The following is a 12,869-nucleotide window of genomic DNA, read 5'->3' as shown; positions in this document are numbered from 1 at the left end:
ATTATTAATACTAAAATAATAAGGGAAAATCACAATTGCTGATCTATTCTGAAGTATTAAGTCTGCTATGAGGAGTCTGACTGTTGATTGGCCAGGGATTGACCAGTCATGTTCATGAAGAATTGTATAGAGAGTTTTCAACAACAACAACAACAACAACAACAACAAAACTAAACAAAACAAATATCAGGAACCCTTTTGTTGCACCAGTAGGTGGCAACAAGGCATTGTCGTTATGAGTGAGTCGGTAAGTCTTTCACTCAACTTACATTATTTGTTCATAAAAAACGGATTAATTTAGGAACTAAACACCAGTACTGTGTTGTTTTAAGATATACAGTTGATTCTACAGTGGCTTTGTTTTAGAGGGTTTTTGGAAATTATTAGCTGTACAGGTTAGGGGACCAGCTGAACCAGACCTGAAGACCAGTTTAAACCAGTTAAGCCAAACAAACCAGCTTAGGCATTGTTCATTCTTTACTTTATTTTTTTAGCAATATATATATATATATATATATATATATATATATATATATACATATATATACTGTATATATATATATATATATATATATTTTTTTTTTTTTTTACATTATTATTATATATAATAAAACATGTTTGTTTGTTTTTACAATATGCCCTAAAATTTAGTAGGTGAAAAACAGTAGACTACGTGAAATCAGTAGCATGTCTGAATTCACAGTATTCATAAAACAGTTAAAACATTAAAACAATATTTTGTTGAGATTCCGAAGTGTACATCTGATAAACACATTACTATTTATTGAGGCCACAGGAAAGGAGTTGTGAATGGCAATGAAAGGACACAACTTACGTAACTGATGTAAGCCCCATGACAAAGACAACATGCTAATACTACAATTATACTATATAGAACCAGCTGAATGACCCCTCTTGTTTTGGTTACATTTATATATATATATTATTTCCTCATTATGCAATTTTGGACAAAGCTAATGTTATACGTGCCATGCTGTTAGTCTAAATACGCATGAAAATAAGTTATCAAATAGCACTCAGCATTTTTTCAGAAAAATATCACTCTGACGTGTTATTGCTCAAATGACCCCTCTTGTGAAGCTGAGTGGCAGGATATATAAGAGAAAAGAAGGTTAACCTAACTTTTAGGTGCTTGGTGACTATTAAGATATGTTTGACAATCAGGGAGCGTTTTTATTTTTTATTTTTAGAATAACCTATTCAGCTTTCCCTCACGTATATATTTGATTAAATTAAACTTGTTCATTTAGAGTGACATGTTAAAAAAAGTTGAGTTTTCAGCTCTTAGGGGAATATCTTGTTCTGCATAATTACCCAAATTTGATTGGAACTGAACTTGACTTCTGGAGATGACTTTTAATGAATGTAAATCAGGCATCTCACATCCCCACGATTAATTTTGTCTGTAGAAAAAAAAGAAAAAAAAGAAAAAAAAAATCTTGTTAGAAAACAGAAAAAAAAAAGTGTTAAAGCGCTGACAGAGGAGTGCTGTCAGGCATTTTTCTGCTCTATCTCATCTCCATGACTGGCACTCTAGTGATATTTCCCCTCCCTCACTTTGATCATGGAAGTGATGTTCTAGAAGAAGCTGTGAATTCCAATGTGAAGTGGGCATCTCTTTAGCATACCTAAATAAAGTTTACTTAGTTTCGTGTGCTTCATGTTCTCTGACAACACATGTTATCATCCACGGTTCAAAACAAGGTCTCAGAGAAGACTGAATGTATCAAATGGCAGGTTACGCCCACAGTAAGGAAGGAAGGTCAGGTCACACGATAGTCTTTGATTGATTTAATGGATGCATGCTTCAGTAGATGTATGGCTGTGTGAAGTAATTTATAACGCAAGCATGACAATTCATCAGATAGGGATCTGTTTAAGAGGAAATGAAATTGTTCTCTAGTAGCCAGTTATTGATGGAAACGTTTGGTAACTTCAATAATTGTGTAAATGAAATAAAATAAGATTAGTGTGATCCAGCGCCACAATTGTATATTTCCTCCAAGCAATAAATAAATGTAAAAATAAAATAAAAGAAGAAGAAGAAGAAGAAGAAGAAGAAAGAAAAATAATAATAAAAAAATTGTTAGAAAGCAAGAAATAAAATAATTGTAAAACAAAAAATATTAATAATCTCAAAGCAGAAAGGGGGAATCTCCTCAACCACCAACAATGTGCAGCATCCACCTGGATTATGTGATGGAAGCCATAGTGCGAAAGTGTAGAAAAGTTATGAAGTCTTCCAAAGAAACAAGACGTGCATTAGGGCTGCACAATATATCTGTACCATATGTTGTATGGCAATATTTTTTACAAATATTTTCAATAAGATTTTCTACAATATGATTTTTCTATTTATTGGTAATGGTATAGGTTGATATTTCATACTTAATTGTACATGCTCATTTCCCCTATTTTTAAATATAATTTAGATAAGTGGTTATCAAACTTTTGCCCCACGTTCTCCAAAACAATATTGAAAGGTGTGTCTCTGTTATGTCTGCTGTGACCAGGCTGCTAGTTTTCAAAAGATTTTTTTAAATTTCCATTTTTATTGTTCACACACACACACACACACACACACACACACACACACACACACACACACACACACACACACACACACACACACACACACACACACACACACACACACACACACACACACACACACACACACACACACACACACAAATGACAACTTATTATTTTAATATATTAAATTAATTATCCATGATTTTTTTTTTTTATTTATGTCCTGTAACAATAGTTATGGGAAAATAAAAAGAAATATGATTTCAGTTCACATTTTGATTTTATGTTTTTTTTTGTTTTTTTTTTTTTGCATTTTAATTTAGATTAGAGTTAGATTATTCTAATATTTTAATATCAATAATAATGTATTAACTCCTTGATGTTTGCTGAGGCCCCCTGGTTGAGAATAAACACTTATTGTAGATTACTTGTTAACACTAAAATTTGAATAAAATTGTAAAAAACATAAAACAAAACAACAACAACAACAAAAAAAACCTCCATTTTCCTTACTATATTATTATAATGTTGCAATGTCTAAATTTACTTGTAGCATTTAAAAGAACTGATTTAAGTTTTTAGTGTTTTACTTTTAATTAATTTAGACAATATGATAGCCTATAGAATTGTAATACTGGTCATTTATTGTTATTGGACATATATGAAAAAAAAAAAAAATCTTTCTTGTTATTTGTTGTGAATTATGCTTTAAGGCAGTTTAAATATTTCATTTGAAGGTGAAGAATTTACGGTGTGGTAAATTTACACAGTCAGATTTTCCCCTTTATCCTTGAAGCTGAGAACAAATCCATACATTCTAATCTAACGAAGGACACATTCAAAGCAGCTCCCCAAAAACCACATCCATCTTCAGGAAAACAGGACACTGGCATTTTGGCAGAGCTTGAGTTATGGCACCAAGCGTCAGTGGCTGCATCAAACTCCACTCTCTTCTGAAGGACCTTTGTGGAAATGGCATGATTAATCCATCAGGGGACGTGGCTATGCAGGGTATATGCATGGTAGGGGGAATTAAATTACAGGGCTTGTTGGAGAGACCATCCCAGCACAGTGCATTTGAAAGTGTGGCAGCTTTAGCTGATGGATGTCGCTGTTCTTAATAGGCTGGTGGTGTGTGAATTGAGGCATTGACTCCCTCCCACTCTGTGTCCTGTACAGAGGTGTTAAGGGTGACATGGGAGATAAGAGGAAGTAAAACATGAATTCGAATGGATAGGTACGCAAATGTGAGAGGGAGATTTGATTCAAGTGAACGTCCACGAGGGCTTATGAGCATATGATGACGTTCTCATTGCACATCAATGTAGCAGGTGTATTGATTGAGAGAACAGCATCACTTAAACACGTCTCAGAGGAATCGATAAGCATGTGTATTCTCCTATTTTAAATGATATACACATGGTTGTATCTCGCTAAGTACTGTCTGTAGTTGAACGTATTGATCGCAATTGCGCAAAAGCATCGGATGTACATTATAACAAATGTTCTCTTTGCATTATAAAAGAGAAGCGACAAATGTGCCCGATCGATGAAGAGAAGGTCAGGGAATGGACTCTGGCCGCAGCTCTAATAGAGAAGTCAATGAGGAACTGCTGTAATCACTGTAGTGAATTGAATAAAGGAATGTGGAACTGAGGGATGCAGGCAGTTTCTGCCAATTACTTTAAAGTAACTAGAAAACATCAGTGTTAAATTCCTTCTGAAATGCATAAACTTGAGGTGACCATTCATTTAAAAGCCATGGTTTGAGTTAATGTTGGTATATGCAAGGTTATAACACTAGAAAACAGAACAGCTCATGATGGTCTGACAGATTGCAGTGGATATGAAAGCAGAAAGCAGAAGTGAACTCTTAAATGATAGACATATAAAATTGTTTAGTGCCCATCTTATTGTAGCAATAAAATGTTATTGTAAAATAATTGTAAAAAATATTGGCAGATAACATTGTGCATTCCTATTGTCGACTGGAGAACTGTGTTCTACACTGTGAAATGTCACAAAACCCAGTGCCAGACCGTAAGTGTCATTTAAATTGGGTACATAAGTGACTTCCAGCTGTATAGGGATATCATGATGCATATGAGGAGTGTATTATGATAACTAAGATTAATGTCGCTGTGACTCAAGAGACACCATAAGTGTTTGTTCTGAGATTAGCGGTTGCAAATGTTGAGAACCATTACAAACCATAGGATCTATGGTCTGTTATGAACACTTTATGCTTTTGAAAATAACAAAATAGTCGTTGACATTTCAGTTTAATTCTTTTCACTTCCTAAATCCTTCACAATAGATGGCAGTATAAGCTTTATATCCTGCCTCTGTGCATGCTTGACCTCACAATGTACCAAATAATTGGGAAATTATTCAGTCACACTTTATTTGATGTTACAGTGTAATTATATAATATAAATTAACTACATAGGGGTTAGGGTAGGATTAGGGTTTGGTTTAGGGTTAGTTGCATGTAATTATGCATAATTTACTGTTATTACTATGTTAAGTACATGTAACATGTTGTAACAAGGACACTGTAAAATAAAGTGTTGCCAATTATTCTATAAGTTTTCTCCACTCTTTAAAAGAGTGTTGCAACTGGAGTTGTTTTATTCTCTCTCAATGCTGACCAGTCATATGCTGATACTCATAATGTCCATATGGGGATGATGTATTATTGCTTAAATAATTTCTTATTCAGATTTTCAACGTGCTTTCTAAGTCATATCAGTTTTGTTAATACCATGTAATTAAAATATGTCAGTGCACTACAACGCTCAGGCTGTATTAATGACCGTGAAAATTGTTTTAATTAAATAGCCAATTATAGTAAAGCCCCAACCATGAGAATTGACATTTAAATGAGCTTTATTTAAATTGCTTTCAATATTGTTTCATCAGAATTTCTCACGCGGCGAATTAATCTCTTGCCCGTGTGCATGTACAAAGCGCCATTAACTATTGGAGTGCCGTTATTATTCATTGCATGATATAATGCAATAGCCTAAGTCTGTCCTTAACAAACTGACTATCGATAAACTGCGACAACTAGCATTCCAGCACTTGTTACATAACATAACTGAGGCATAGCTGTCAATGACTGCAAAATTAAAAATTAAAATTAAAAACCCAGCTCAATGTGTAGTCTGCTGTTCTGTTTGTTTATCTTTATTGTGAATAGATAAAGGATGCCTTGTAAACCATGCTCAACAAAACGAGTTCTTTTTAAGTTCCTTGTTCAGATCTACCTGCTCTGAAAGAAAGGAACACACGTGCGCGCTGTGTCTCTTCCAAAACTCTCTTTGTTTCTTGGCTCCTCCTCCGGACCACAGTGTGACAGATTCAACTCGTCCGAGCACCACTAGCGCAGCTCTTCACTTTTTCCCACTGTCACTATCACGCTTTGATCGATGTCGTGACGCACAGACAATATCTCGTTCCCCCCCCCGTGCCAGGCTCATTTTACTTTTCAATCAGAACGGAATTGTTTTTATTGTTGTTTTACTAATTCTTCCGTGAGACATTACTTTTCCCAGAATACTTTGAAGACATTATTTAGTGTTGAACATGGCCACCCCGGCTGCGCTTCTGCCCGCGACACCGATGTCCCACGCGCCTCCAATGTCGATCGCCGCGGCTGTCAACTCCTCGAGCCCGGCGACCCTCTCGTCCTCACCGTCCGTCACCCCAGCCGGACAGAGCATCTTCAGATCGGAACTTCTCTCCTCCGCGAGCCCGGGTATCACCATCGGTAGTCTCCCGCACAAACCCGTGTATTCCACTCCTTCTCCAGTGGAAAACACTCCTCAAAACAACGAGTGCAAAATGGTCGAGGTCCGAGGCGCAAAGCTCGCGTCCTTCACTGTCAACGGCAACGAACTCATCTGCCTCCCGCAGGCATTTGACCTCTTTCTCAAGCACCTGGTCGGTGGACTGCACACTGTGTACACGAAACTCAAACGTCTAGAGATAACTCCTGTGGTGTGCAACGTGGAGCAGGTTCGCATCCTCCGTGGACTGGGCGCGATTCAGCCTGGAGTCAATCGCTGCAAACTTATATCGAGGAAAGACTTAGAGGTCCTGTATAACGACTGCACCAATGCAAGGTAAACTTAGCCTTCTCACACTGTTATGTCCTGCACTCTTAAAAATAAAAGTTCCAAACAGGGGTTTTCGCAGCAGTGCCATAGAAGAACCTTTTTCTTCTATGAAAAGTTTGAAAGTTTCCATGGAACCATCATGCCAATAAAGAAGAGTTTTTTTTAGAGTACGATATACACAAAGGAAAAGTTCTAAAAGTAACACTAAACTAAAAATAATTAAAAAGTCGCACCTTGTACTATGAGCCTTTATTGAGCTCATATAAGTACAGTATCTTGCGCAGATGTTACTTTCACAAACTCTTTTGTTTTCTTTTGCTGAGCACAGCATATTTATCTGCTTATGATCCAGTTTGAACAGTTTGGCCTTTGATAATCATGCACATATCAGGTTACTTATACTGAAATGCATCACATTGAACATACAGCACACCACAGACACACACCTATCCAGAACTGGGACACCTTTAGGCAGGACAGGTGTCTTTCACAAACAGTTAGGTCAGAACAGCATTGAATGTAACTCTTTGTCTCTTTATAAAAAAGTATCATGTGTAAACAAACACTTTTGGAGACTGAAATGGAAAAGAGAGAGGGAGAGAGATCGTATCAGTCTATGATATGAATATTTAATGGGACTAGCCTGGTTTTGTTACAAGTTAAACTGAAAAACTTACGGGTCAATCGCCAGTTGTCCCGTGGTGTCAGGTCCACTAAAGGTCGGACTCGTAGTTTACTGTCTTTCGCTTTGAAATGTGAAATTTGCAATGTGAAAACCAATGAATTTTCAGTGACTCACAACGTGGCCTGAATTTATTAGCCCATATGTCGTTATCAGTTCAGACGACTGTCATAAAAAGCTCTGTTTAACTGTCATATATACTTTGCAACCGTTGCCATCAAAGTTCGCGCGCTTTGAAAAAACACCAACCCTTTAGTAGCCTATAGTATTAATAGCAAATTACGACGTCTGACCTTTAGAGTGATGGCAAGCATACTGATCCGTTTGCGCGCAAGTGCGCTCGAGAGCCTTGTTTGAAAGAAAAAGGGTTTGCTTATCTAAACCTCGGTGTCTACGAGCAAATTTATGACACCAGCTCATAGCTGTTTGATTATTAAAGAGCGCATTTAGGCACCCATCGGCACTGGCGAGGAGATGTTAAGCGCTTGTGACACAAGTTACTGGAACGAGATGGAAATCTCTGATTCCTGCCCGCGCGCTCGCTCTCCGCCGGTGTCTATATAGAAATTGATTCTCCGCAGAAATTAATTAATTTTTCATATTGCCTAGAGCGGCAGTTTTAAAAGGGCGCTCTCTAACAGTTCCCCCCTCCCATTTGATCTCCACTTTGAATTATATTCTAATCGTATTAATACCTTTTGCCTCAGGATTAATCTACAAATTTTCGAATGTTTTTTGAAAATGGTTTGTATCACGACACATGCACAAATTAGCCCATTGTCCTGCCTTCTGATTTTCTCTTTTATCTAGGACATGAGAAGGTATTTGGCCATTTTAAACGTTTCTATCTTTGTATAATGACTCTATTTAATCGATGTCTGGCCTCCTAATGTTTTAATTTTGGCAGAGCTGAATGGAGATCAGATAGCAAGGGCAGACAGCGTGGGCTAAACTCTTGGACCTCTGTCCCTTGAATCCTCTAAACACCTAACTGAGAAGTTTCAATTGAGAGATAGGCCAACACACTAGTGGAAATTAGTAACTATTTTACATTTTTGTGAATTGGTGGCTAATTTGTATGAATTATTTTCCTTTGTAGGTTTCCGTAAAATCTTTTTACTTCTCACTGACGGTTAAGTTATGGGGAGGACCTTCATGCTTAATTATTATAATTTTTTTAAGTTGTATGTTTTTGTATTAAATCATTCAAAGTCATATGAAATTGCCACCTCGTAAAATAGTTTTCTTATGAGATCGGGTTGGATAGGCTGCAAAGGGTGGGTTTTTGATTCAGAAATGACTCATGCTGAGTCAAAGTTAGGCACTTTGACTCATCATGACCGGATAAAGGGAATCTGAGAGAGAATCTGGCACGTTATCATTTCCTTAAGGTTGTTAATGCAACACGAGTAAATGAAAGAAGAAACTAAACAACAAAACCACACCACCCCATATTGTGAGACTCAAATAACTTTCAATGTCTTTTTTGGAGCTATGCTGCTGTTAATTCATCAAATCTGATTACTTCCTCTGTGCTTCTCTGTGTTGAAAAGATGCCTTCTCTGACTGTCATCTAATCCATGAGCTTTTTCTGGCAGACAGAAAAAAATGCCCTATAGGTGCTGACTTGGTCTGTCTGCTTTACAGAGTCATTCATCACTCCTAGCATTTCCTTTTATGACTAAATTCTACCTATAATTGTTTGGAAGCAAAAAACAAAAATGCATCTTGGATCAGCATAAAAACTAATAGTTGATTTACTGCAGCCCTTCACAGTGCTCAACAAACAGAGCTATCAGATTATCTTACGCACAAACACAATGTTTTCCATTGTTTAAAGGCTGATTCACTAACATGAAAGTTCTAAATGTCCATAAAAGGCATTTGGCTTGCTGTGTTTTTGTTTTGCTCGTACTAGTAAAACAAATGCTTGTCTTCTTTTACAGTTAGCCTGCGCTTAGTCTGCCTTTATTTACTGAATTATTTATTTTCGTAGAATCACATGCACTTCCAGAAAGTCTTAAATGGACGTGATGTCTCACGACTCATTGGCTTTGCATTGTGACCTTTCTCTCAGAAACTCTGTGAAGTGGAGTTTATGCAGATCTGGTGTGTGCGTATAGTGTGCATTTGTTGAAGACCAAGCAAGAAAGTAAGATGACAGACATAGCTTAGCGCAAACCTTTTGCGAACACTTTGCAAAAATGGGTATTTGTGTCTTTGAAGATTTTCTTGTCACAGTGTTCAAGTCGTGTGAATGCTCAGTGTGAGAGGAGTGTGTCAGTGTGTGTTCTCTTTCTCTGATCTTCAAATAGGAGACATTTTAAAGGCCACGGATTACAGTCAAAACAAATACTCGAACAAGCGGCACTGGCACCCTAGACAGCAAATTATCCGCAGACAATTAATTGATGCCAGTGTGATTGCTTTCATTTCAAAATTCCCGTTATCTTGCACTCACCCGCTGTTTTTTCTCTCTTTCTTATGTACATGCACGCATACACACTAACCTCAAACGGACGTCTCGGCACGTCTCTCTCTTCCCTTGACCTTCAGGTCCTATTCAGCAGTAACACAAGCCTATATCAGTCAGCAAGGTTTGATTCGGCCCTTCCACAGTGTATTAGTGCGGAGCGAGGGATTAGTGGACAGAAAAAAGACGAGTGTGTGAATGTGTGACACAGAACCAGATCTGTAATCCATCCTGACTGTTTTTCTGCACTTGTATTATCACAAAAGGTTTCGATTGCCACACTTTCAAGCCTGCAGTATATTTTTAATCCTCTAATATCAATCATTACATATGGCTGTGGAGTTTATGGTCTGCTGTTGTACATGTGTGGTTGAAATAGATACCCTTTGTGTGTGTGTGTGTTCAGATCTCGAAGCTTTAGTGACTCTATTGGAAACCGCCGATGCAGCTGCTCAGACAGCTGATAGCTTTGTTGTGGCATGCTGCGTATCATAAAAGAAATGTGTTAGCGAACAAGGGCTTAAAATACTGTTGATGTCTTTATGGTGCTATTGTGTTTGTGTGTCCATCTGCTGTTGTGTAAGCGTAAGACTGTGTGTACTTGACGATGAGTTGTATTGATGAGAGTTTGGACAATATCACCTTACACATGCACACTGTGTGGGTTTCTTTGTGTGTGGTGTTTGTTTAGATGCAGTCAAACAGAACGCAGTAGAATGTTTAACGAGATGTATAATTTCTAAGAATGTCACAAAGTGAATAATTGCTTTCTTGTAAACCACTAATATTTACCAAGAACATAATTGTAAATTGAGAGAGATGAACATGTAATAGGGTCCATGATAAAGAACAACAAAAAATATTTCACAAATCTAGTTGGGCAAACTTTAGTTAATATGCATCTTAAAGAAAACTTTCAATTGAATAAAAAATGTCAATGTGAATTGAAAGTACAATTAAAATCATCATCATAGAAAATGTGTGAGGTGCAAGTCACTGCATGAATTAGAATGATGTTTTTTTGAATAAATGAATCTAGATACTTTTAGATCATGTTATATCAACCATATAGACAATGATCTCACATGTGATATATATATATCTGAGATCTAAAGGGTAGATGATTTAATGTAAAAGTCTGCAGGGCTTGAGAAGGTATCTCTTTTATGGTAAACCAAGGTTTAAAGTTTATCTTTAAGTTGTTGTGGTCTGGTATTGGATGGATGAGTTACTTTCATATCAGCATTAAAGCACCTCTTTATTGGGCATAAAGTTCATCATGGGGTTTCAGCACTTTGTTCATTATTGTTCATTCTCTGTTTGATCTGTGGGAAACTCCAGCTGCTGTTTATCACACACACACACACACACACACACACACACACACACACACACACACACACACACACACACACACACACACACACACACACACACACACACACACACACACACACACACACACACACACACACACACACACACACACACACACACACACACACACACACACACACACAGAGAGAGAGAGAGAAATGTATAGTGTTGCCACTTGCTCTCAGTGTTACTAGTGCACACACACATCTTCATACAGTAGGTGCACACCCACTCATGTTGGTCTTTAGAACATAACGGTGCTTAGTTCTTGTTTTCTTTTTGCTTTTTGCAGAGCAGGTAAAACACACTGTAAAACAAATGATGGATTACTCTGATAACAGATGTTCTTGCAATGTTGCGCACAAGTTAAATATGATGCTTTGGACTCAAGGGGCCTTATTCATAAAACACTAGCAGAACGGATCTCTGTGTAAATCGTAAGTAAAGCCGTTTGTACACAAATTGTACCAAGGGCTTTATCCTTAATTGACAAAATTCTCATTCGGGTGCTCAAAAAGACATTTTTTGGATCCATTAGCTGTATGCATATGATGTGTTTTAGCATCTGATGGTTCTCTTGTGTATTCAATGTAATGGTGGTGTAAGCAATGCTCTGAAAGTTCCCCTGGTGTTTACAGAATGTTACAGAGCTAATGAAACACAGGAGGACATTAGAGATAGAGTAAACATGTCTTTTCAAATGGAGTGTGTGTTTGTGTACGCGGGTGCCGGTGTGTGCGGAGGGCCGAGGAAAGAATGTGTATGTGTGTGTGTGTGTGTGTGTGTGTGTGTGCGCTGGCACTGATGGCCTCTGTGGGAAGGCGAGCCAGCATGGAAGAGAGGAGGACGTCAGGGGGAGATTTTAATTAAAGTATGAAATGAGAGGTCACGCGCTCTGACCCCCCCTCCACTCGCTACACACACAAGGACATGCTATCTCTTTCTTACTTTCTCTGTTCATTTCTCTCTCATACACACGCAAGCGGTCTCCTCCTCTCTCTCTCTCTCTCTCTCTCAGCTTGATGAGTTTTCCATGAAAGGGTTTTTCATTAATTCCACCTCAGGGAGTCTCTCTGTTCCGGCTCCCTCTGAAGCACATGGAAATCTAAAGTGTGTGTGTGTGTGTGTGTGTGTGTTTTTTTCTGTTTGTACGTGGCCACCATGATGTTTTGACTCGGTCTGATTATTAACACACTGTTCTGGCTGTTTGATCATGAAGACTCTCACACAGACACACATTGCCGAGGATCTTGTTGAGGAGAGAGGATGATGGACAGAACAGAAATGGTTCGTTAGTTTCCTGTGATTGCTTCATAATGGGACATTTGAAACATTGAATTACAGGAGTTTTACGATAATTTAATTCTGAAAAACACCTGCACACGGAATAACTGGAAGTGAAAGAAATAGTATGAGCTTCAGTGTATTCATTAGAAATTACTGAACATAGGCTTATTGGAATAACATGCTACCTACAGTTTTACAAAACTCCCAAAACATGCCTATACAAATGAACATTAGAGGCAGTAAAAAAAAAAAAAAAACACTTTTATTTCTTTTTTTTTTACACAAATTGTGATTACAGTTGCAGATTATTGATTAATAAATACTAATTTGAATGCAATATTCCTTGCACAATACTATATTATGACCTCAAAAC

The 12,869-nt window shown here is 37.5% G+C and overlaps 1 protein-coding gene across 2 annotated transcripts in view; it reads left to right on the top strand.

The window, feature by feature from the left end:
- Positions 1–5,367: 5,367 nt before the first annotated feature.
- The window catches only part of dachc (dachshund c), a 56,053-nt gene continuing 48,551 nt past the window's right edge, over positions 5,368–12,869 (top strand). Inside the window, exon 1 of one of the 2 annotated variants that reach the window (XM_082165371.1) lies at positions 5,368–6,683. In XM_082165371.1, coding sequence (XP_082021497.1) covers positions 6,145–6,683 — 539 coding nt within the window. In that variant the 5' untranslated portion in view covers positions 5,368–6,144. The remainder of the gene's footprint in view (positions 6,684–12,869) is intronic. The other variant, XM_082165372.1, reaches the window with a different exon arrangement.

Source organism: Leuciscus leuciscus (assembly GCF_965113295.1).
Source record: "Leuciscus leuciscus genome assembly, chromosome: 3".
NCBI classification, from domain to species: Eukaryota; Metazoa; Chordata; class Actinopteri; order Cypriniformes; family Leuciscidae; genus Leuciscus; species Leuciscus leuciscus.
Note: the sequence above shows the minus strand (reverse complement) of the source record. Positions and strands in the feature narration are given on the sequence as shown.